General features: G+C 44.0%; 3 protein-coding genes and 1 long non-coding RNA gene across 9 annotated transcripts; 3 read left to right on the top strand and 1 right to left on the bottom strand.

Annotated features, from left to right (window-relative positions):
• Positions 1 to 4,002: 4,002 nt before the first annotated feature.
• On the top strand, positions 4,003 to 9,533 carry LOC100191523 (uncharacterized). Of its 2 annotated transcripts, none has more exons than XM_020543449.3 (11): positions 4,003 to 4,548; positions 4,656 to 4,759; positions 4,844 to 4,917; positions 5,001 to 5,169; positions 5,862 to 5,921; positions 6,015 to 6,218; positions 6,302 to 6,388; positions 8,439 to 8,546; positions 8,643 to 8,738; positions 8,826 to 8,944; positions 9,012 to 9,533. In XM_020543449.3, exons 1-11 carry the CDS (start codon positions 4,161 to 4,163, stop codon positions 9,106 to 9,108), a joined length of 1,506 nt encoding a protein of 501 aa, XP_020399038.1. In that variant the 5' UTR covers positions 4,003 to 4,160; the 3' UTR covers positions 9,109 to 9,533. The 2 variants fall into 2 exon arrangements, with proteins under 2 accessions (XP_020399038.1, NP_001386093.1); NM_001399164.1 differs by having other exon boundaries at positions 4,030 to 4,548; positions 9,031 to 9,508.
• Positions 9,534 to 13,720: 4,187 nt separating this feature from the next.
• LOC103638978 (uncharacterized) lies at positions 13,721 to 20,518 on the bottom strand. Of its 5 annotated transcripts, NM_001401801.1 has the most exons (4): positions 18,177 to 18,360; positions 17,996 to 18,056; positions 16,965 to 17,234; positions 13,721 to 15,237 (listed from the first exon to the last, which is right to left on the bottom strand). In NM_001401801.1, exon 4 carries the CDS (start codon positions 14,849 to 14,851, stop codon positions 14,243 to 14,245), a length of 609 nt encoding a protein of 202 aa, NP_001388730.1. In that variant the 5' UTR covers positions 14,852 to 15,237; positions 16,965 to 17,234; positions 17,996 to 18,056; positions 18,177 to 18,360; the 3' UTR covers positions 13,721 to 14,242. The 5 variants fall into 5 exon arrangements, with proteins under 5 accessions (NP_001388730.1, XP_035818282.1, XP_008659989.1 ...); XM_035962389.1 differs by lacking the exons at positions 17,996 to 18,056; positions 18,177 to 18,360 and adding an exon at positions 20,370 to 20,518 and having other exon boundaries at positions 14,044 to 15,237; XM_008661767.3 differs by lacking the exons at positions 17,996 to 18,056; positions 18,177 to 18,360 and adding an exon at positions 19,889 to 20,318 and having other exon boundaries at positions 14,044 to 15,237; positions 16,965 to 17,042.
• LOC118473383 (uncharacterized) lies at positions 19,759 to 20,678 on the top strand. The gene is made up of 2 exons (XR_004852742.1): positions 19,759 to 19,875; positions 19,966 to 20,678. It is a non-coding gene; the product is annotated as an uncharacterized lncRNA (long non-coding RNA).
• A 578-nt stretch (positions 20,679 to 21,256) lies between these two features.
• On the top strand, positions 21,257 to 24,198 carry LOC100285358 (transmembrane emp24 domain-containing protein 10). Its single transcript, NM_001158250.2, has 3 exons — positions 21,257 to 21,734; positions 23,707 to 23,783; positions 23,881 to 24,198. The coding sequence occupies exons 1-3, from the start codon at positions 21,288 to 21,290 to the stop codon at positions 24,023 to 24,025; spliced, it is 669 nt and encodes a 222-aa protein (NP_001151722.1). The 5' UTR covers positions 21,257 to 21,287; the 3' UTR covers positions 24,026 to 24,198.
• The last annotated feature ends 1,446 nt before the right edge of the window (positions 24,199 to 25,644 follow it).

Here is a 25,644-nt window from a genome sequence, read left to right as displayed (position 1 = left end):
GACCCTAAGGAAGCTCACCTTACGTCCGTAAAACGAATCTTGAGATATTTGGCTTATACTCCTAAGTTTGGGCTTTGGTATCCTAGGGGATCCACTTTTGATTTGATTGGTTATTCGGATGCCGATTGGGCGCGGTGTAAAATCAATAGAAAGAGCACATCGGGGACTTGCCAGTTCTTGGGAAGATCCTTGATGTCTTGGGCTTCAAAGAAGCAAAATTTCGTAGCTCTTTCTACCGTCGAAGCCGAGTATATTGCCGCAGGACATTGTTGCGCGCAACTACTTTGGATGAGGCAAACCCTTAGGGACTATGGTTACAAATTAACCAAAGTTCCTCTTCTATGTGATAATGAGAGTGCAATCAAAATGGCGGATAATCCCGTCGAGCATAGCCGAACTAAACACATAGCCATTCGGTATCACTTTTTAAGGGATCACCAACAAAAGGGAGATATCGAGATTTCTTACATTAATACTAAGGATCAATTAGCCGATATCTTTACCAAGCCACTTGATGAACAAACTTTTAACAAACTTAGGCATGAGCTAAATATTCTTGATTCTAGGAACTTCTTTTGCTAATTTGCACACATAGCTAATTTATATACTTTGATTATGTCTCTTTCATATGCTATGACTAATGTGTTTTCAAGTATATTTCAAACCAAGTCATAGGTGTATTGAAAGGAAATTAGAGTCTTCGGCAAAGACAAAGGCTTCCACTCCGTAACTCATCCTTCACCGTCACTCCGAGCAACTCTCCATCTTTGGGGGAGAAAAGGACTCTGTCTTGGTATAATCTTCACTCATTTATTTATGACCAAAGGGGGAGAGAGTAATTCTAAGGGCTCTAATGATTCCGTTTTTGGCGATTCATGCCAAAGGGGGAGAGAGTAAGAGCCCAAAGCAAAAGGATCGCACCACCACCTATTTTTAAAAAATGTTTTCAATTGGAAATTTCAAATTGGTACCCTATTGTGTTCAAAAGAGGGAGAAAGTAGTATTTCAAAATTGATATCTTAAAACCCTCTTGAACACTAAGAGGAGAATTTCATTTAGGGGGAGTTTTGTTTTAGTCAAAGGAAAAGCATTTGAAACAAGGGGAGAAAATTTCAAATCCTGAAAATGCTTCGCAAAATCTTATTCATTTACCTTTGACTATTTTGCAAAAGAACCTTGAAAAGGATTTACAAAAAGAATTTGCAAAAACAAAACATGTGGTGCAAGCGTGGTCCAAAATGTTAAAGAAACAATCCATGCATATTTTATAAGTATTTATATTGGCTCAATTCCAAGCAACCTTTGCACTTACATTATGCAAATTAGTTCAATTATGCACTTCTATACTTGCTTTGGTTTGTGTTGGCATCAATCACCAAAAAGGGGGAGATTGAAAGGGAATTAGGCTTACACCTAGTTCCTAATTGATTTTGGTGGTTGAATTGTCCAACACAAATAATTGGACTAACTAGTTTGCTCTAGTGTATAAGTTATACAGGTGCCAAAGGTTCACACTTAGCCAATTAAAAGGACCAAGAATTGAGTTCAACAAAAGAGCAAAGGGATAACCGAAGGCATCTCTGGTCTGGCGCACCGGACTGTCTGGTGTGCCACCGGACAGTGTCCGGTGCACCAGAGGACTCCAAGTCAAACTCGTCACCTTCGGGAAAATCCAGAGACGCTCCGCTATAATTCACCGGACTGTCCGGTGTACACCGGACAGTGTCCGGTGCTCCAAGGAACGGCGCCTCAGGAACTCGCCAGCTTCGGGAATTCGCAACGGCTAGTCCACTATAATTTACCGGACATGTCCGGTGTGACATCGAAGCAACGGATATTTCGGCGCCAACGGCTACCTGCAGCGCATTAAATGCGCGCCAGCGCGCGCAGAAGTCAGGCACGCCCATACTGGCGCATAGGACACTCTACAGTTCATGTCCGGTGCGTCACCGGACATCCAGGCGGGCCTAGAAGACAGAGCTCCAACGGTCGGAACCCAACGGCTTTGGTGACGTGGCTGGCGCACCGGACATGTCCGGTGTGCACCGGACTGTCCGGTGCACCATACGACAGTCAGCCCCACCAAACGGCTAGTTTGGTGGTTGGGGCTATAAATACCCCCAACCACCCACCATTCATTGCATCCAAGTTTTCACACTTCCAACCACTTACAAGAGCTAGGCATTCAATTCTAGACACACTCAAGAGATCAAATCCTCTCCCAAATTCCACACAAAGCTTTAGTGACTAGTGAGAGAGATTTGCTTGTGTTCTTTCGAGCTCTTGCGCTTGGATTGCTTTCTTCTTTCTTGATTCCTTATTGCGATCAAACTCACTTGTAATTGAGACAAGAGACACCAATCTTGTGGTGGTCCTTGTAGGAACTTTGTGTTCCAAGTGATTGAGAAGAGAAAGCTCACTCGGTCCGAGGGACCGTTTGAGAGAGGGAAAGGGTTGAAAGAGACCCGGTCTTTGTGACCACCTCAACGGGGAGTAGGTTTGCGAGAACCGAAACTCGGTAAAACAAATCCGTGTGTCACACTCTTTATTCGCTTGCGATTTGTTTTGCACCCTCTCTCGCGGACTTGATTATATTTCTAACGACTAACCCGGCTTGTAGTTGTGATTATTTTTGAGAATTTCAGTTTCGCCCTATTCACCCCCCTCTAGGCGACTATCAGGAGTTCGTCGTCTTCCGGGGCCGAGGCCGAGTCCGAGCCCTAGGGTCGGGCGAGGCGGAGCTTCCTATGGCGCCCGAGGCCGGACTTGGCTACTGTCAGCCTCTCTCTGTCGAGTGGCACAACAGTCGGAGTGGCGCAGGCGGCGCTGTCTTCTCGTCAGGCCGGTCAGTGGAGCGGCGAAGTGAATGCGGTCACTTCGGCTCTGTCGACTGAAGGGCGCGCGTCAGGATAAGGTGTCAGGCCATCCTTGCATTAAATGCTCCTGCGATACGGTCGGTCGGTGTGGCGATCCGGCCAAGGTTGCTTCTCGGCGAAGACTGGGCCTCGGGCGAGCCGAAGGTGTGTCCGTTGCTTGAGGGGGCCCTCGGGCAGGACGTGAATCCTCCGGGGTCGGCTGCCCTTGTCCGAGGCTGGGCTCGGGTGAGGCGAGGTCGTGTCCCTTGAGTGGACCGAGCCTTGACTTAATCGCACCCATCAGGCCTTCGCAGCTTTGTGCTGATGGGGGTTACCAGCTGAGATTAGGAGTCTTGGGGGTACCCCTAATTATGGTCCCCGACAATTATAATCCCAAACAAACACCCTTTAGACTTGTTTGTTCCCTTCCGGAATTATATAATCCAGCTTATAGATTATATAAGCATTTATTGACCTGCTTATAGATTATTATATTTAGGTATCTAGATTACATAATACACCTAATAATCTTGTGTTGTTTGTTTACTTCTCAACTTATTTAAGTTGGATTATATTCCATCTTTTGTTTTTTATTTGTCTGTTTTAGTTAAAAATGAACTAACAAACGACAAATATTCGAGAACGAGATAGTATAATCTATAGGATAATCAGACATGTCCTTAGAGGGTGTTTGTTTAGAATTATAATATGTATAGAATATATAATCCAACAAATTTTGAACTAACAAGTTTAAAATTTGATAGATTATATAATCTGGGCACATTATAATCCTAAACAAACACCATCTTAGTAATTTTTTATTTAGTGCTCCGTTTGGATGTGAAGAAGATGGAGTTGAATACCAAATCATGTATGATACTGAAATGAGATGTAATTTTAATTCTATTGTTTGGATGTCGTTGAATTGGAGTTTGAAGTTATGCGGTCTAATTTTACGCAATACCGAGATGAGACTTTATACTAGGAGAGGGGTTTCTAGTTATAGCCTAATTCTAAAGAATTGAGTCTCTATTTCCAAATCTTAATTTTATGCAACTAAACAACACAATTTAGAAAAACTGTTTTCAATTTCTTCTGTGCTCCAAACGAGGTGGAGTATTTAGAAGTAGATAAGCGCCTCTGCTGCACGAAGCGATGAACGCACTCTGACGGTCTTGCCACTACAAATAAGCCGCACCGCATTTCGGAAGGCCACGCGACCGCCACCTCCCCGAAGCTGCCGCGACCGATCGAGCGAAGCGTCGCTCCCCGCGCCGCCGCCAAAACCCTAGCTTCTCCTACTCCATGGCCACTGTCTCGCTCACCCCGCAGGCTGTCTTCTCCACGGAGTCCGGTGGCGCCCTGGCCTCTGCTACCATCCTCCGCTTTCCGCCAAACTTTGTCCGCCAGCTTAGCACCAAGGCACGCCGCAACTGCAGCAACATCGGCGTCGCGCAGATCGTCGCCGCCGCGTGGTCCGACTGCCCCGCCGCTCGCCCCCACTTAGGCGGCGGCGGCCGCCGCGCCCGCGGCGTGGCCTCCTCCCACGCCGCGGCTGCATCGGCCGCCGCCGCCGCCTCCGCGGCGGCGGAGGTCAGCGCAATTCCCAACGCTAAGGTTGCGCAACCGTCCGCCGTCGTCTTGGCCGAGCGTAACCTGCTCGGCTCCGACGCCAGCCTCGCCGTCCACGCGGGTACCCTACCCTGCTAGCTCGTCTCTTTACTGTAAGATCTAGGTTCTATGCTTTTTTCCCCTTTCGATGATTCCTTTGTGGCTTTGCTGCCTTTTTATCTGAAACAGGGGAGAGGCTGGGAAGAAGGATCGCCACGGATGCGATCACCACACCGGTAGTGAACACGTCGGCCTACTGGTTCAACAACTCGCAAGAGCTAATCGACTTTAAGGTAGTGAATATTCGTGCTTGCTCTTGTCTAATTTGACGGATGTGAGTTTTGACGCCGAAATATTAAGTTTTATCTGTTCCTTAGGAGGGGAGGCATGCTAGCTTCGAGTATGGGAGGTATGGGAACCCGACCACGGAGGCATTAGAGAAGAAGATGAGGTGATGCTCGATAGTGGAAATGTCGGCACCCTGTTGGTTGCATTTGGCTGGAGGCTAAACAGTTGCGTGTTCTCATGGTGCAGCGCACTGGAGAAAGCAGAGTCCACAGTGTTCGTGGCATCGGGGATGTATGCAGCTGTGGCTATGCTCAGTGCACTTGTTCCGGCTGGTGGGCACATTGTGACCACCACGGATTGCTACCGGAAAACAAGGATTTACATGGAAACTGAGCTCCCCAAGAGGGGAATTTCGGTAATACCATGCGATCTTTTAAGCTCTACTTGTTTTTAGAACGGGACATCTGCTATCACTATTGGTTGTCTTCCTGTCACTGTGCTACAGTAGTGGGTCTACAATGAACTTGCTCTTATTCAGTTAAAATTACTCTGTCGTGTTGTCCTTATCTAGCTAATAGTCTCTACAAAGTTCAGTTACTTCAGCATAGCCAATAGGAGTAGCATAACTACTGCAGGGTATATGAACAATATCCTTTGCAGTAGCTGTTGGGAGTACACAGTACAGTATGGCTTCAGACTTTATTCTTTGTACTGCATTGGGTGAAGCCACATAGGGTTTGCCGAGTGCACGTGCACCAGGGAAAAAACAATTTCTACTTTTCTAGTGATTAAAAACTAAATTTTACCACTCATGCACACCCTAATTTTTAATTAGAGAAGATTTTCAATACATGTGTATATTGAAATGTCAAGTGTGCACTCGGATTCTCCGGCCTCTAGCTTCGCCCGACTGCAATGTCAATAGGATTGGCTATCTGTAAAGGATTTAAGTAGAACTGCTTGTGGTAATAAATTTTAGGATCCCTCACAATAAGATTTATTATATAATCACACCATCTACCAGTTGAAATGCAGTGAGAGCACTTTGTGAGTTGTATACCAATGTTTCTCACGCTTCACTTAGCATGTGATACTGTTTATGCTCAGATGACTGTCATTAGGCCTGCTGACATGGATGCTCTACAAAATGCGTTGGACAACAATAATGTGAGTGTGGTATCATTTCCATTGCCCCTGATCGTGGTAAAAAACATACATTAATACATTTGCAAATGTAGCCTAACCTTATGGCCATGTCAGGTATCTCTTTTCTTCACGGAGACTCCCACAAATCCATTTCTCAGATGCATTGATATTGAACATGTATCAAATATGTGCCATAGCAAGGGAGCGTTGCTTTGTATCGACAGTACTTTTGCCTCCCCTATCAATCAGAAGGCACTGACTTTAGGCGCTGACCTAGTTATTCATTCTGCAACAAAGTACATTGCTGGACACAACGATGTGAGTTGATATACTGAACCCCATCTCCCCTCATTAAAGTTATGTGTTTGCACATTGCACTAACTAGTACTTCAACTTCCCAGGTTATTGGAGGATGCGTCAGTGGCAGAGATGAGTTGGTTTCCAAAGTCCGTATTTATCACCATGTGGTTGGTGGTGTTCTAAACCCGGTAAGTTTAGATTGTTAAAGTTTTGTTTCCATTTATTTCATCTTCCTTGCACAGGTTGTATGTATTTACAGATTCCCATAGTTACAAGCTTCTATTTTTATAGGTAGAAAATCGTGTAATTTTCTTTAGTAGCATATGTTTAGGTTAGAAAAATAATTTGCTTTCTCTGAGTATCACAAACCGCATCCAGTTCTCTGTTACATGAACTAGAATTCTGGTTCTGGAAAGGAAGAAATAGGATATGTTCTGTGCACTGCAATATATATCTAATCATTAATCCGGAGCTTTATGTCACAGACTCACAGGCCAGGCTACCACTTTATGAAATATTCCAAATTATGCTTGTCTCAAAATGGGATGACTCATGTTGTACTCTGTTCCAACGTTTTCAAATCATGACTAGGATTCTAGTTGCCCGGACACCGACTAGGTGATTAATCGTGACTAGGCATTGACTAGTCACGATTAGTTTTGAGCTAGTCGAACTTATCAACAACTTGTTCCAGGCAATATATTGCAGTACTATGCCTTATTGATTGGGTATATAAATGAATTTTAGCACACAGATAGAGCAGAAGTAAGACAAATTAACACAAAGTTCTAGAGTGGGTCACTTATTGCTTTGATCCCAACATATAATAGTTTTTTGTCTCTGTTCATTTGAAACTGGGAAGGAAAAAAGTAACCAAGAGCCTGAAGCATGTCAACTGACCAAATCAGCCAAAACTTAAATATATGACATGTCAACATGTGATAGAGGGTCTGTTATAAATTTATAACAAGAACAAGTGACTGAGTTTCAAGGAGCTTCATAATGTACAACCCACGTAAATGACATGTATCTTAAAGGGTATCTAAGGTGGTAAATGCAAAAAAACATAAGAGATCTATCTTGGTGAAGGAACATCTCTAGCACTGTTTTCTAAGTTTAAGATACGGTTCCACCCATACAACCCACATAAATGAGCCATGTCTTGAGGGGTTGTAGTGAATAAGATACAAGACTTAGATATATTGGGTTGTATGAACGAGTTTCTTAGGTGTATCTAGTGCTTGGAGAACCACGGCATAGCATTTAGGTTGTACATGCCCAAGAAATAAAGCCAGCAAATGAATATTAAATAAGGCATGTAGAATTTTAGGCAGCCAGCCCATAATTCATAACAGGAAGATAACCATGTTTGGAAGCAGCCAGCCAGGCAAGCGCTAAACAAGAGTGTTTTTGTTATCCATTAAAATGCATAATAGTTCTTATTCTTAACTTAATACCAGAGACGGGAACACACCAACATGAAAATTGGACTTTGGGAGATGCGATGGGAACACATCAAGCAGGGAAGTAACCAAACTCTGCAAACTTGTGCTTCCAGTTATAATCTTAGGCTGGCGACCGCAGAGAAGGCAGAGGACTGCGGAGGGTGGAAGGGAAGCCACGGAAGCATTGGTGCCACACAGAAGAGAGGTCGCGGCGTGGGACATAGGCTGTGACAGTGCAGGAGGTTGTGGCACGTGAGGGAGGCTGCGACACACTGGGGATTTTCGCTTCTTTCCGCCAAAAAAAGGAGCGGTGACTGAACAAGTTAGGTCAAAGAAGAGGGCTCAATGATATATATTGGTCCTAGGATGATCTGGGCATTGGAGACCTGATAGGCTGAAGGCCCAACTTGATGATCTGCTGGCTAGTCGAGCAACTAGACATGTTCAATCAGTCATGATTAATCAATAACTAGACTCCTGATCGCTTGACTCGACGAACTAATCGAACCGGTGCACTTAATCATGTCCAGGGAATGATTTGTTGATTAATCATTGATAAAGCTCGACTAATCAAACGATTTGAAAACACTGCTCTGTTGACAAGTTGAATAGTAGGGCACCTCTATATCTTTAGAAGCTTGTTATGGTAGATATTGAATCTGTGGTTTTGTAAACTCTGTTTCCTTGTATCAAATCACTGTTCTCACCTTCAACATCTGTCTTATACTCTTACTATATGGAGCAATGATTAATCTGTTCTCTGCCTCATAACTATTTTGTGCTGTGATATTAGAATGCTGCGTACCTTATCCTTCGAGGCATGAAAACACTTCATCTCCGTGTGCAATGTCAGAATAACACTGCTCTTCGGATGGCCCAGTTTTTAGAGGAACATCTAAAGGTGTGAACTATGTTTCTTTTATTGATATATGTATGCAAACTAGTGGTATTCCATGTTTTCATTGTTTTATTTAATGTTGTTATCTCTTGTTCCCAGATTGCCCGTGTCTACTATCCTGGCTTGCCTAGCCACCCTGAACATCACATTGCCAAGAGTCAAATGACTGGCTTTGGTGGTGTGGTTAGTTTTGAGGTAAATTTAATTCTTGAATTAATTGTACTTTGTACTAAGTTGTTGAGAACATGACATAGTTCAGTGATATACATATTCCTTCTGTAGGTTGCTGGAGACTTTGATGCCACAAGGAAATTCATCGATTCTGTTAAGATACCCTATCATGCCCCTTCTTTCGGAGGCTGTGAGAGCATAATTGATCAGCCTGCTATCATGTCCTACTGGTAAGAACTTAACATTTGTGGTATTGAGACATTCAAAACAAATGACATACTTGTGCTACATTTTGAGCTCTGTGGCTTATAAACAGGGATTCAAAGGAGCAGAGGGACATCTATGGGATCAAGGACAACCTGATCAGGTTCAGCATTGGAGTGGAGGATTTTGAGGACCTTAAGAATGATCTTGTTCAGGCCCTCGAGAAGATATAAGCTCCAATCCATTTGCATTAATAAAGTTATGAGGTGATGGTTGTCTGGATCTTGTAGAGATTTGTGATGATACATGAGCTGTTGACTGCGATTAAGTTCTCTTGTGCTTATTTTATTCTTTGAATTCAATAAGCTGTGGTTGCTGCATCTTGCATGTAGTGTTGGACTTAATTTTACTTGTCAAATTACAATAGTTTGGTCCCATGTACTTGTGTCCGCGCCTCCGCGGTTGTGCCCCTAGTGTTTTTGTGTCATTTGCTGTGTAGTGTGAGATTAAGGCACGATGTCCTTAATCACCATAATAAATCCATGCCTTAAATGTAAGGATCTGGTTGGAATGATAAAGTGCGGTTGAAGAAAGAACTATATATAATTTTTCTCAGTACACATTAGATTCTTTTATATACTATCTTGAATCTACATGGAATGGAATTGAATAACATATTGAAATAGTAGTCTAATTTAGTTTTTTTACCGCATCTACGTAATTTTAATCAAGTCAATAAAAAGATTCGAAGATAATTCTTTGTCGAAAGAATCGAAGGAGGGGAAGAAAAATAATACAATGGTAAGGGGGAAATTTCGTACTCAAAATTAAAATGTTGTGAGATGCTTCCGTCGAGATCCTTAAAAAAGAACATGTTTTTTTAAGAATAAGAAAAAAGTACAAATGAGAAGCATTATAATATGTCGAAGTGAAAATATTTTTCTTTTATTGAAGTTAAATGATTAGCGAAAATGACATCTAACTCACATGTGCTAGGCTATCTCAAGCAGTACGATTTGTTTGGTTTTGAATATATGATTATGCAAGATATCATTTCACATTATATATTGTATATACTGCTTATAGAATAAAGTTTGAAATAAGTAAAACCCTTAGTGCTTATTCGTTTCATCGTTAATACATGTGAATTGGATGATATTGAGTCGATTTAAATTCATAGCAAGTCAAAATTCATTTTAATCCTTTCCAACACAATTCAATCCATATGGAATTAGAATAATCCAACAAGGCCTTAGAGATAGCTAAGCCTTTATTGGGATGATCGCTTTCAAAAGTTGTTTGGAATTGCTTGCCATGTATTTGGCTTCTAGGCCCGTAGATAGACTTGTTAAGGATCCAAGGTGGTGTTTGGTTTACCATGTGTAATGGTATCGCAATAGAAGTTAAAAAGCGGTGGATTTTAAATCAATGAATACCATTACATGCTTTGTTTGGTTGAGTTTTGTAATACTTTTTGATTCCAATACACTATTTGTTTTGGAAACCAATGTAACGTAATGAAATAAAAAATGTGAGTTTTATAACATTTTTTTATTCCAATACACTTTTAATATAAGAAATCATTCAACATTATTTATAAACATAAAAATTCAGTATTTACCATCATTCCCTTCGCGAACATTCAACAACATTCAAAACTCATAAAAATTCAGTTTTTACCACATTGAAAGCTGCTGACAGATACAATGCCACATTCAATAACATTCATGAACATTCAACAACATTCAACATCATAAAGTTTCAGTTTTTACCATCATTCAACAGCAACATATGAAGAACACTAAAGCTAAAAAGTTTGAGACCAACTAAACCAACAACTTCCAAAGCTCATCATTCAACAGCAAGACTAGCACCTTCACTTTGACCTCTCTCTCTCTCTCCTTGCTGCTTCATCTAGCAAAAATTAAACAATTAGCGAATTAAACCAATATCAAAACTAGCCATGTACATTTCTACAAACAAAATTCTAGTTACCACGTAGCATGTCGACAATGTATTCCCTCCTCAGTGGTTCTGGAAGTGCAAACAACATCCCCATTTGATCTGGCATCCTGACAAACACAGCAGCTGCTTTGATAACTTCTGAGCCAGTAAATTCAAGTCTTCAGACCTCATTGATCGCCTTCTCTCTTAGCTTTTGTTGTGGATCCTCATCCCTTGCCTTCTCTTGGTTGGATGCCTCACGATCCATAGCTTGCGCCATTTTTCCAATTGACATGGTGGCAACCTTCAGATCACCACTCACTTCATTGAACACGTCAAGAAGCGGGTCACTTGATGCGGTCTTCATTCCTTTCCACTCTTTCTTCCGTTTCTTGGAGCTAGATGATGTTGAGTCAACATAACGCCTCGGTGTCTCTACAAATGTCATATCCTCTCCAACCTCTTCATCATTAGCATTTACACAAACTAACTCTTCTTCCAAGTTTTTAACAGCATCTGTCATGTCTTCCGCACCTTCACCTGTGGCCATGTCCTTGGAATATACCATTGAGAGTTCATCATAGTAAGGAAAGGAGACTCCATACAACCCTTTTGCATCTGGATTATTCTGTGAAAAAAACAAAGACACATCATCAGCAACAGATACAAGACTGACATAAATGTACAATTTAACCTCAGTATCATAACCAACAGATAGATTAATTATATATAAGATACTATAAAAATAACAACAGATAAATGCTGTTATTAGTTAGGAATATTAAAATAGACCACAACCTACAAGAAAAGATTGCTATGCAGCAACACTAAACACCAGCTGTTTGGTTTACTATTGACGATAATGTGACGCTGACAGATTAGTTTAGGGGAAAATAAACCAGCCTTGGAAATACATATACATATAGCATACTTCCAAGACACTGAAGGGCTGTAAGGAACCAAAGAACAAAAAATGAAAGCAAGGGCTGTAAAAAAATCTCACTAAGAACTGAAGGGGTCGGTCACGCGTGCATTACTAGATTATAACTGGGGAGCAGATTGTACTGTACTGTACTGTAAACGGAGCAGAAAAGTACTGTACTGTAAACGGAGCAGCAGAAGGGGGTCTAAGAATCGCCCATCGCCCTTTAAGCCTTCCAAAAGCCCTCTCTATGATATTTCTTGCTCGAGCATGACACATATTGAAATACTCTTCGGCACTATGTGGTGGATTTTGCACTGTCCAACCACCCAAATGGTACCGCTGACCTCGATAAGGTGCTAGAAAGTTCTTCTAAGCATCTCACACAAAATAAATAAAGTTCTTCTATCCATACGAAGCTCACTAATACATTTTCTATCACTCTCACGAATGAGTTCATTTAAATTCTCCATCCTACGCTCTCTATTTCTTAACCTTCTTTCTATTCTCAGACATTTTCTTCTATATGCTAATCCCATGAGCAACCAAACATAATAGTACGTGACAAGGAGAGAACTCAAGATACCCCTAAATGCCATATTCCTTCGTCGAGTTCTTGAGGATAAATCTGGAGGTCAACAAATTATAAGCACCAAGCCGCTCTTGAAACATTGGCCGATTGTCAGACTTACACTGCTGGTTCTGTTTCTAAAATTCAAATGCCACTTCTTAAATTCCATTATCTCGTGTGTGGGTAAAGGAGTGTGTTGAACAGACATGCCTCTTTGGTGACATATGAAACTACCTAATCCTAACAAGTAATCTATGATTAAATGGACGACATCATCTCTTGAAGAGATGGAGATGCCTGTTAGTGTACAGCCAAGATTTGTGCCCTTTTCTTTCTACTAGAATAAGTAGCGCCCTATCGGGCGCTATACAAATTCCTTGACACAATACAAGTATCACATAAATGAAGACAAATGGTTATACGTATATCGTACACCTGTCTTAAAAATCATGTCATTTCGATATAGCCACATTACCCAACACAAGGTGCATGCTCCTTCCCAGATTTTGTACTTAAGTGTATCATCCACTCCATTCAACCAATTTCTAAACATATGATGTATGCTTAAAGGTGGTGATATGTTAAAGAAGATTTGTACCCCTCTCCAAATGCATGTAGCAATAGAACAATCCAAGAAGAGATGCTGAACAGATTCATTTAAACTGCATCCACAACACTTTATACTTCCTTTCCAATGTTTTCTCGCTAGATCATCTTTAGTTAGAGCAATGTTCTTGATGAAATACCACATGAATATCTTAATTTTTAAAGGTAATTTTAGCTTTCAGATGAGGTGATTTTGTTGTACAATATGTGGAGCGATAAAGGCTTTATACATATTTCTGTAAGGACTAAAAGAACGTATCTCTTTGAGTGATAAGTTGGACGTTGATAGCTCTTGCTACCATTTGGTGCCATGCTATCAATATCAAATTTTATCCCACCAAAGATACATTTAATGGATGATCTACTACCTAGCGCTTCCTTTGGTGATTGATCGCTTCGAATGCCGCCTGTCCTAACTCCTTCGAAGCCCCCCTGCTGCTGGAGACAGATCCCGCAGAACAGTTGCAGCGGCCATGGAGACCTCTTGTTATGCCGCGGATGGGCTACAGGTTGAGGCAGCGATCGTCCTTGGTGGGCATGTGTGGGGCAGCGATGGCCCCGGTGTTCCACAGTCCGAGCAGCAAGGATCACTCAAGGCATGGACGAGATGAAGGGGCACCAGATCGGTGCGTTCGTGCAAGGCATGGGAGAGGCACAGGATCACGACGCCGTTACACTTATGCAAGGCGTTGAGGAGGCACAGCAGGAGCAAGAAACTGAAACTCGGAAATTGTAATTGCATTCAGTCATATCATCTTCCTTTAACTCAATTGCATCCAGTCTGTTTAGAAGTCTTCATTCGCAGTTACAATTTACAAAGCACTCAAAATAGCAACATCGTTGTACTATCTCAAGTTACAAAATGCCTTTCAGTTTACAGACTTGGGTATCATCGTATATTTTACAGACTCGAATGCCCTTCGTATTGCTGTTTACATACTTGGATCTGGATGACTAATTTATTCTGCTATCTCGGCTTAACCATTGTGGCTGTGATCTGGCATGCTTCTTGTATGAAGGACAAGATCCACTAACCAAGGATCTAAAAACAAAGCGATCCATACTGAATGCACAAAACCACGTCAACAAAAAAGGAATTGGATCAAAACTGTCCTTTTTTTCATTTCCGATTTTTTCATATACATTTGTACTCTATATACATATTGTAAAGCAGCATCAAGATTAGCTAATCCTCAAAAATGCGGATGATGCCAATCACAGGATGTCAAAAGCAACAAGGAGTATCTATGAGCTAAGAATGTTTAGGAGAGAGACCCTGCTCTAGACTAATATCCTGAACAGGTGTCCCGCTCCGCTCTCAAGATCTCCAATGCTGCACTCTAACGCCTGTAACTGGTCCTCCTCGCAGACAACTGCTTTTCTCTTGGAAAACGCCTTTGAGACAAGTGACTGCTTCGGCACTTCAATTTGCTTTGACAAGAGCTGCACCGTGGACTCAAGTAGAGAGATGGCGATCTCCCTGGCCTTGGTCAGTAGCCTGACCATTGCACAGTCTGTCTTGTCAGAAACGGCCTTCTTGCTTGACTTCTTGAAAGACTGCTTAGCCTTCTTCACCAAGCGGCTGTAAGACTGGATCTTGGCTTGGACGGTTGCACCATCCCCTTTTCTTAGAGCCACTTGCAGCTCTTGGATAATGGCCTTCAACTCAACGAAGATCTCCTGCATGGTGTTGCAGAGATCCAGCAGCTCGAGAGAAGACTCAGTTTCTCCGTCCAGCATCTTCCTTTGCTGGGAAGAGCAAACTTGGTTGCTCGGCAAGTGAGTCATCTCCACAACACTGCTGTAGATGTCTCCAAGCCTCCTCAAACCGTCACACATCGTGACGATACATGTTGATGGTGAGGAGATGATCGCCTCTAGAATACACATCTCCTGCTGCACTGCGGCTTCGCTGGACTGAGGCCTGGACGGCAAGCTTATGGACTTGGCAAGCCATATCGACCTGTAGTCTCTGGCTGGAAGTTCTTGTGTGTTTGAAATGAGGTAGAAGTAATATGAGAAGCGGACTTTTTTGCCTGATGATTCAAGTCTCTGCCGATCGAGACCCTATTTATACACAGAGGGTATGAGGCAGCATCTTTTGAATGATAGACAAAGAGAATCCTGCCATTTCATCTCCTCAGTGCTGTCTCTCAAGGTTTGAGATCTGGCAGCAGCATAAGGAATCTGTTTCCTTCATCACGCCGCGTATGTTCATCATTTTTTTAGAGTTGCCAGCTATTCTCTCAGTGATCCATCACATTGTCATGCTTCAACTGTTGGCGACAATAATCAACAGGTTAGTTACTCTCCACTGGACAATCTTGACACAATTGCATGCTCCTGTGATTAGTTTAGTCATCGCTAACCAAGTATTATTGGTGAAATACGTGTTATACAGTTATTGCGCATGCAGTAGGTATTTGAAAACAGCGCGCCCTAACTACTTTAATAACTGCCCCCAGTATGGAGCATCTTTAATTTGGAGCATCATTTTTTTTCTTAATAAAGAATTTCTGGATGGATGCTCCAAGCTTGGGTCATTGTATTGTATCATATGATTTATAACAGTAAAACAACAAGAAGTGGTCCGAAATTGTGTTTCTGTTTTCAAGCTGACTGTATTTTTGAGCAAGAGGTAGGCCAACTCTACCCATTCTGAAATCTAACTGTCTTTGTCAACTATTTAAAAAACTTTGAAAACACATTTGCCCATGAATGAAATAATGTATGGCGTTTTTTTAACTCCTACTGCAGGCTGCTATCCTGATTAGAGTCCATCCTAAGAAAAACTAAAGTGTAAGAAAAACTAAAGTGTACTGACACCTGTTGGAAAACCTGTGTACTGACACTTAGTTTCTGTATATAAAAGTTATCATGCACACCCTTTTTAAGAAGCTAACATAATCACATCTTAAATTCATCTCATGATATGTTCTCTATATTTTCACGCGGCCATCTCACTGTGCTACTGCTAGTAGCTCAACAGACTTACTGTAGTCTTTGATCGAAGAGCAGAGTATGGGTGTATGATATTGTTTTGTGCAGAGAACAAATAACCAGACAGGTGGCTAGCTTCCACTATAACCTTCGATACAAAATAATTCCCAAGCTGATGTGGTGACTATGCTTTCCTTACCCCCTAAACTTCTTTATTTTCCTTTACTCCAAAGACCATTGATGCTCTACTTGAACTTCAATCTCTAGAATACCAATCAACACTAAATCAAAACAACTCCAAAAGACAGCTCCAAAGAATTTTCCAGTGACTATTTATCTCCATTGGAATGTAAGACCTAGTGCAGCCGTAGTAACGTAGTAGTACACACCGAGGCTGCTAAGGAAACCACAAACCCAATCGATTTTTTTTGAATGGTGGGCTAGTCTGTTAGCAGATCAGATTCTCTGTCGTCATCTTGGGCTCCCAATCAGCCATATATGGCTAGCTGGCCCCTGATTGATCCTGATTGAGTCTGATTGATAGTTATAAGGATAGCTAGAGATATGAGGGGATCCTGATTGGCTCCATTACTATAGATAGGGATATGAGGAGATCTGATTGGTTCTGTTTCTATAAACCACACAGATCTCCTCCCTACATATATGTAACCTCAGCTCTCTCATCTAATCATCAAATATACAGTAGTTCATCTGTTTTCATAGTAAAAAACATACATATAATGTATGAACTGTGTTTATAATACATGGAATCAAAAGCATAAACCTAGATTAATAAGTGTTGAATTTGTATGGAATACTATGAATTCTGTTAGGGCTGATTTTAGTGGGTCACTGCTCTTTGTTTGTTTGTATTGGTGGTCTGTAACTTGGGGGGTTTCTTTTCCCCACCTCTTTCTTCTCAAAGCAATGATACGTAGGCAAGCACAAATATTTATTCTACTTCTGGTACAAGCACCATTGTATTTTATTGTTTTGCCAAATATTATATTAGGAATAAGAATCAAGAAGAATGTGCCTTGCAATAAGAATGATTGTTACTCACCTTACAAATATGTAGATACTGAAGGTTCTATGGTGTCAAAATCGCAACCGTGCTCATACAAAGCTCAAAGAAAACTACCTATAAATGAAAGAGGATACAAAGGAATCAGAGAAATGTCTTATACCAAAGAATAGAAAAAAATCCAAAATAGGCAGCAAACATGCTAAAATCCACCACTCAAAAAATTTATTGATTATGAGTAGATAGGGACAAAGGGAGAACATGAGGTTTCAGGTAGTCGTTCATAACCCTGAACTGATCACATGCTTCCTGCAACAAAATCAAGTGTCAGATATCCAAGCCACGAGCTGTACTAATTATGTCTGTTACATAGGTTCACACTCCAAAGTCTAAATATGCAACAACGCATATGGCTTAGTGGGATTCAAAAGAAACATTTTGTTGTCTCTTCCTGAAACTAATCCTTCAACCACTTGATTGGGCATTCCTTTGACCAGTACCTAATCCTTAAGACAATTGTTACACCCTCGAAGAAGAGTAGCACCTCAGTTTCAGAACCTAATCCTACAGCCATTTGATATGATTTATTCTTCTCAAGATTTCTAAAAGTTTAAAGATGAACAGAAAGGGGGTTAGTAAAAGCATCAACCAAAATCGACGAGCATTGAAGTACCCGACAACAATCAGTCAATCAAGAATATGTGGCACTCCCTTCCTCAGCCCAGTGTACGTACAGAGTGACCTAGGAAGGCTATAGATTGGAGCTGGCACCACGGCCACCAATCAAATATTCAAATGTAACTACAAATTGTAAAACACGATCACAATTTCAAACTACCGCACACCACTTTTCTTCTTGTTTTTCATGCAAAACCTCATCATCAGCACATATGCACAATCAACCTAACAGAACCTATGCACAAATGTGCTGTCGGGACCCTAACATTAGAGGTGCTATTTCTTTGCCAATCTGGAAACAAATAGATCAGTCTAAAGTCAACAGCTAGATCGCACAGAGGGAGGGAGGAGCTAGGGATCACCCGGCACCAATTGGCTGCACATCCAATTACCTTGTCGGGAGGCAGCCGGAATAGAAGCATGTACTCCTCGCTCCTGCTCGCGAGCAGCGTTCTGCACGACCAAACACTGCGCCACATCAAACACGCGCCAGGGCAGAAGAGGAAAAGAAGGAGGCGCGGTGCGATTCTGGTGATTGAATTCTCACGCAAGCGCGATATGCGCAACACCCACCGAGGCGTCGGGGCCGGAAAGCTGGTTCTGGAGTGGGCGGAGGTCGGAGAGGAGGACCCGGACGCGTTGATGGCGGAAGGTGCCGAGCGAGGCGCCACGACGGGGAGGCCAGCAAGGGCGCGACAGTGGGGATGTCGACGGGGCTCAACCGGATTGGGGAGGCCGGAGTGGCGGAGGCCGGGGAGGACCCGGACGCATCGACGATGGACGATGCCGATGCGAGGCGCAGCAACGGGGAGGCCGACAAGGGCGCGGCGGTGGGGATGACGGCGAGGCTCGCCCGGATCGGGAAGGCGACCGTGGGTGAGGCCACGCCGGTGGACGCGGCAGAGACTGGGGACGGGGAGGCTAGCAAGGGCGCGACAGTGGGGATGTCGACGGGGCTCAACCGGATTGGGGAGGCCGGAGTGGGCGGAGGCCGGGGAGGAGGACCCGGACGCATCGACGATGGACGACGCCGATGCGAGGCGCAGCGACGGGGAGGCCGACAAGGGCGCGGCGGTGGGGATGACGGCGAGGCTCGCCCGGATCGGGAAGGCGACCGTGGGTGAGGCCACGGCGGTGGATGCGGCAGAGACTGAGGTCGGGCATAGTCGAACGGAATCAAAGGCAGAGGTTACCTCGTCGGGAGGGAAGGTGTGCTAGGTGGGAGGGAGGGTGGTCGGAGGCAGAGGGAATGTCGTCGGGAAGGCAGGAGGGCGAGGTGGGACTGTGGGAGGGAAGCTGGTGGGATTGGGAAGATGAGAAGGTGGTAGACCAGTAAGGTCATGGATGAGAGGATGGCAGAGGTGGGGCCTAAACATGTCCTCCGCTGTCACTGAAGGACGACCTCGCCCATGCCCCTCGAGCGGTGTGACAGACCGGACGACATGGGGAGAGGTGCATGCGGACTTACGGAGGGACGTGAATGTACGCTGGAACATGGCGCGAAAGAGGGAGAGGCGGACACAACGAAGCTAAGTTCAATGCGGGCAGCGAACGGAAATCTCGGGTCCAAGAGCACGCGTCAGCACGTGATCAGCTGAAGACGCGCCGAACGCGGTGAGCGCTCCGAAACACTTCAGGTTTTAAGGAACCTGATTACTATAGAGATGGTTTAGTTTTGATTGGTCTGTTCTCTACACAACAAGTTTACATATAGAGCGGCAGGGCTGTAATGTTACAACTGCAACAGTTTTGTACCCCAAAAAAAAACAAGATGGTCATTAAACCAATAATAATAGCACAGGTGATGTACAGAAAATGCTTACTTACACTTCAGGGGAGCCACATATGCCTTGAAATGCAATGCTCGAGGGCATAGTTCCACATTAAAAATTGCAAACAAGATGCAAATTCCAGGGTCAGGAATTAGGATGGTATCTTCATGCTTTGCTGGCTACCTATATAGTATTTCTCAAAATAAAATCATCTATCTTTTTTTTAAAAAAGGCCCATATCAGCTATAAAAGTGGTATGCATACATGGGAGCTTGCCGCAGTAGCATAAAATACAACGCAGTAACACACTTATCAACATAGCAAATACACAGAGGATAAATACACAGATGAAATCAACGTGCAGTGTGAGCAATCCCTAAAACTAAAAAAGAAGTGCTGTTCCTTTTGGTTAGGGTCTGTGGCTTGGCATCGTTTGTGGCAGCCTCACCAAGCTTGTGCTGCTCATGTGGATCACACTGCGGATAAACTGGGAGAAAGAGGTAAAGTCATGACCTGTCACATTTTGTCTGGACAGTCAAATGTGATGCCGCATATTCTTGTTTCTCAACAAATCCTCTTTTTCTTTTCAGGCAACCAACGCAAAAGAAACGGTGTTCAGTTCATCTCTTCCCGTAGCATGATAGGCGAAGCGCGCCAGGGCTGTATGGAGCGGGAGGCCAAGCGCGTCAGGTGGCTGGAGCATGAGATCAGGGCCAAGGCCCTGACGGTCGCCCGTCTCAGATTGAGAAGCGGCAGAAGCGGCAGATCGAGAAGCGGCAGAAGCGGTAGATCAGGGCCAAGAGCTACCATTCTTGGCGAGGGGGCCTGCTAGGATGCGGCATGTGGTTGGAAAGGGGAGCACGGACGAGTCACCCTTGCCACTGGATCTAGAACTCCCACGAACTGGATCTAGAACTCCGATGAACTGGATCTAGAACTCCGACGAGCAGTCTATCGCGCAGTCCACTAGTTCGAGATTTAAGAGATCTGTTACCTGGACGACGACGAAGACTTGGCGCCCGCTGCTGGCGTCCGAGGAGGGAGGCCTGGTGGCGGCGCGGCACTGGCGTTCGAGGAGGAGGAGGAGAGCTTTCAGCTGAATCCAGCACTGACGCGGCACTGGCCTGGCCTGGTGGTGGCGCGGCACTGATGCCGACCCGGACGATTGATTCCGGCTAGGGTTGGAGGGTTTGAGTTTTGTATACGGCAGTATCCGATTCGAATATACGTGATTTCAATAGAACCCATGACAAACACATGTAACGTTATCTAATACCCGAAGAAATCATTTACCGTTACATTACATCGAACCAAACACGTCGCAAGTGTAGTAGTTCTAAGACTAGTATTTATTAGGGATTGTTCGTTTTTGCTCTTAATCATATAGATTAGGTGTAATTAAATAAATTTAAATTCTAAACAAATCACAATCTTTTATAATTTTTTTATGTCATTCAGTTCACATCGATAGAAATAACCTTACTTGGAAAGTATTTGGTTCCTAGACCGGTGGATAAAACACATCTCACTCGTCAAGGAAGCTCAGTTCGGTGACAGTGGCCACGATGGTCATGACCACGTATAGATAAAACAAAGAGAACTCGATCTGGTGAACAATTTGTAACAGTGTTTGTTACGTATATTTAAGCAAACTGTCAACACGTCCACAACGTCAAATACGTGCTTTCAGAAGAAATTGGCTTAGCTAGCCCAACGTCAAGTACATTTTTCGAGGAGTCGACACGACGACACGTCCACAGGTTGCGAAGTGCTGTCTATAGATTTTTTTACATATTTGTTTTCTTGACAAAGAAAAAGGAAAGATCAAAATACGTACTGGTGCGGTCTTTACTTCTGCAGTTCGCCTCAACGATCCAACGCAACACCGCAACGCTCCCTCGATCTAGCCGCCATGGCCGCGCGCGTCCCCGGTTCCCTCTTGGCTCTCCTCCTGCTCATCCTCGCGACCGCGTCCCCCACCGGCGCCCTCCGCTTCGACCTGCGTTCGGGCCACACCAAGTGCATCTCCGACGACATCAAGGTGGGCGCCATGGCCGTCGGGAAGTACCAAGTCATGGCCCCCGACGGCGTCGCCTCTTCGTCGTCGTCGCCACAGCAGCTCCCGGACTCTCACCGCATCTCGCTGCGGGTCACCTCGCCCTACGGCAACAGTCTGCACTACGCGGAGAACGTGCACTCGGGCAACTTCGCCTTCACGGCCTCCGAGGCCGGCGACTACCTCGCCTGCTTCTGGGCGCCCGATCACCGCCCGCCCGCCATCGTCGCGTTCGAGTTCGACTGGCGCAGCGGCGTCTCCGCCAGGGACTGGAGCGCCGTCGCCAAGAAGGGTCAGGTCCAAGTGAGTGCTCCTCGTCCTCCTCCTTGTATATAATCCGAGCATGCCGGCGCGCGAGCGCAACACTTGATTGAATGTGCATTCATTTCTCATATATGTGCATTTGATTGAATGCCAGATTTTGTTAAAGTGAGTTGACGGTAGATATAGCTATATAGGCTCAAGGTTGATCTAGTTGAATATATGACAAATTTGGTTGTATTTGTTTGTGACATAATTTGGTTATGTCTATGGGCTGGTCTTTTTTTTTCCTTCAAAATTTGCACGAGCACATATTTAATTAAAACAAGAATTGCGTCAAGTTTACAACCAATTAAAAACACTAGAAACAAACAGAACAACCGCGGACAGCTACCTGCCCAGGCCAACACAACTACCTGATGAACAGAGAAGAAAACAACATGGGGCATGTGCCCTTGGGACACAAACTATACCGAAAGCTAAGGAAATCCTAGCGCCTAGTGGATCAGCAACAGGAGGAATGACATCGCTTTGAACATGCCCTGGCTGATTACTCTTGAGCATTCCGTAGTGACCGTCTGACCGAGGGATCAGAATAACTGCTAAACCAAGACCTTTCCTATTATCTTTCGGCACCTGCTTACAGCTTTCTAGCCACCACACTGGGAGCTCCTGATCACTGATCACCAGATGACATCAGGTTTTATGGCTTGACAGCTCTCAACACTCAGAAGCAAACCTTCTTGCTGTAGGAGGCTAGGAACCTCCTAGAAGCAACCAAGCAGGTGATCCACAGATTTTTGGAGAGCGAGTCCATGCATAGACAACAGTCATTTACCATTGTTCGGTATATGTGGTTGTGTCAAGGCAAAAACATTATGCCAAATCTTTTGTGTTTCAGATGTTTCATAAGAGTGGTAATTTTTTTAGTATTGTCATGCTGACTAAAACAACATGATTTAATCTTGTTCTCATGCACAAAGCTTTCAAATTTTCTCAACACAAATTCTGTGTATGCAACTGCTGTAAGGTTCCAATCCTAATGAAATATTATATTTGAATTCGATGACTTGTAACTCTATATTTATGGATTTTGCCAAACAAATGTGCCTACAAAACTAAAGGAATGTTTGAGAGGGTAGTGTTTTTCGGGCCTCAAAATCCCTTGATATTGATTTTTTTGCATCCATCGTAACCCTAAGTTGGTCTTCAAGCTATTCCACTTTTGTTTCTCACGAATGTTTAGCCTGTTATCTTCATCTAAGCAAGACATAAGGAAGTGGCTTGTCATTAAAATCAATATGTTCACTTCAATTGAAGTTCTTCCTTGGTCGAGTGATGCAAAGTCTTTACAAATCATATACAATGACACGTTTTGGTTTAAATGTGAGATCATGATGGTTAATAAGATAGACAATCTTGTAGAATCATGGAAGCCTAGATATATGCTTAAAAGAGAAAAATACTGCCACATTATGAAGCATTTGTTAAAGAGCCTTGAGCTCCAATGAAAAAAACTAATTATTAGATATTAGGTCGCGGATTTGAAGTAGCCTCTCCGCATCTACCGGGGAGGCTTGCCTCGGTAACCCTTTCTTAGACCCCACTCATGTCGAGCCTCTAGCACTGGATCTGCCCAGTAAGTGTTCATTAGCTTCAATGCACTTTGTACGCTAATTGGGAAAATTCACGTGCTAATTATAGTTTAAACCCAGTGCCCACTTACCCAGGAGATCAGTTAGCAGCGAGCCTAGTGCTCTACTCTGACTGCCACAATGCGAAGGAAACCAGGCAAATTGCCTCTAACTACCTGCCCAATGTGACGTGTCGTACATGTCCTAAATCCCTGCCATCACCATTCATAGGCCTATAGTTGGCAACTCTTGGATATCTGTTAACAGCAGTATATACAATTGGCAACTCTTGGATATCTGTTATTGTATTGGATTTTTTGTATTGTCTTTTTGAGAAATAAAGACAGCAGTTCTGTTAATATATGGCCCTGGTTGTGCAGATGATGGAATTGGAACTCAGGAAGCTGGAGGGTAACATCAAATCTATCCATGATGAAATGTTTTACCTTCGTGAAAGGCATGCACTCTGCCTGAAAAAGACCCAGAATACATTGTTCTGTTTTACAGAATTTATCACATGTCATCGATCATACGCTGTTTTGTCATTCTTTCAGGGAAGTAGAGATGCAGGAACTGAACAGGAGAACAAACTCAAGGATGGCTTGGCTTGGTTTCCTCTCGCTCGCCATCTGCCTATCAGTGGCGGGCTTTCAGTTATGGCACCTGAAGAACTTCTTTGAAAGAAAGAAGCTACTATAGTTCTTTTCGATTACCACAGAACATATTTTGGCGCAACTTTTTTGGTTACCTTTTCTTCTTTGATGTTTAGTGGATGTAGATTTTCTGCTGATGAACAAAGATATAGCAGCGTTGATAAATATTGATTTTTAGTTTCCTAGGACAAAATTAAATATATGCGGAGTGTAAAGCTGACATCAAATTTTAGTTCTTTGGTCTCATGAGTTCAAAGCAGTTTCTTTGTATTTATGTGAAAAAACTTGCCTCGGTGAGAGCGGCAATGATCTCTCTCTCTTCTTTACTACTAGTTCTTCTGTACTACTAGTTTACTACCTCCGTTTTCGAATATTTATCGTTCGTTAGTTCATTTTTTAAATTAAAACGCGACAAATAAAAAAGAATGGATGTGTGGAAAACTTTAAGTCAGGGTTGGGTGATGTATTAATAGACCAAGTTAGATAGGGTAGGCCCATTACACAGGGGTGAGACTATAATTACAAGGGGCTAACTCTAAAACCCTAAACAGGTACTCTAACACTCCCGTGGTTTCAACTCTATCTTATACATATGTTGAGACTGGATCGAAAATTGGTGAATTCACTTGACGGTAACCCTTTGGTGAAGATGTCGGCGAACTGCAGCATGGGGGGACGGTGAGAAACCGAACGTCATTGGCAGCAACACGCTCGCGGACGAAGTGCATGTCGATCTCCACGTGTTTCCTGCACTGATGCTGCATGGGATTGGTGAAGAGACAGACTGCTCTGACGTTGTCGCAGTAGACGAGGGTGACACGCTGAAGGGGCTGTGAAGCTCCTGGAGGAGCTAGTGTAGCCATGAGGCCTCTGCCACGCCATTAGTCACGACGCGGTACTCGGCGTCCGTGCTGGAGCAGGAGATGACAGGTTGTCGCTTGGCGGCCCAGGAGACGAGGTTGGCGCTCAAGAACACGACGTAACAGAAAGTGGACCGACACGTGTCGGGACAGACAACCAGTCAGCGTCGGTGTAGATCACGAGCTCTGACGTCGGGGAGAGTCGGAGTAGAAGGTCATAGTCGAGGGAGCTGCGGAGGTAGCGCAGGATCCGCTTGAGAGTAGTGAGATGGGGCTCCCACGGGGTGTGCATATGCAGGCACACCTGCTGGATGGCGTAGGCGATGTCGGGACTGGAGAATGTTAGGTACTGGAGGGCACCGGTCAGGCTCAGGTAGGACATCGCGTCCGCGACCGGGGGCCCGTCGTCCTCAAAGAGCTTCGCTTGAGTGTCGACAGGCATGGAGCAGAGCTTGCAGTCGGACATGTCAGCCCGCTCCAGGATGTCGATGGTATACTAGCGCTGGTGGAGGAAGAGACCCTGAGGCCGGCACTCGGTGGTGATGCTAAGAAAGTGGTGAAGGGGCCCTAGGTCCTTTATCGCGAACTCCTGCTGAAGGACGACGATCGTGCGCTAAAGAAGGTCAACAGTGGATGTCGTGAGTACAATATCGTCGAAGTAGAGCAGGAGGTAGATGTCGTCGTTGCCGCGCCGGTAGATGAAGAGGGGCGTGTCTGACTTGGCCTCGACGAAGCTGATGGAGGCTAAGTAGGAGGCGAAGCGACTGTACCATGCCCGCGACGCCTGCTTGAGACTATACAGGGA

The sequence above is a fragment of the Zea mays genome, chromosome 9, assembly GCF_902167145.1.
Source record: "Zea mays cultivar B73 chromosome 9, Zm-B73-REFERENCE-NAM-5.0, whole genome shotgun sequence".
In the NCBI taxonomy this organism is placed as follows: domain Eukaryota; kingdom Viridiplantae; phylum Streptophyta; class Magnoliopsida; order Poales; family Poaceae; genus Zea; species Zea mays.
The sequence above is the reverse complement of the archived record's forward strand: the minus strand, read 5'-3'. Positions and strand labels throughout refer to the sequence as shown.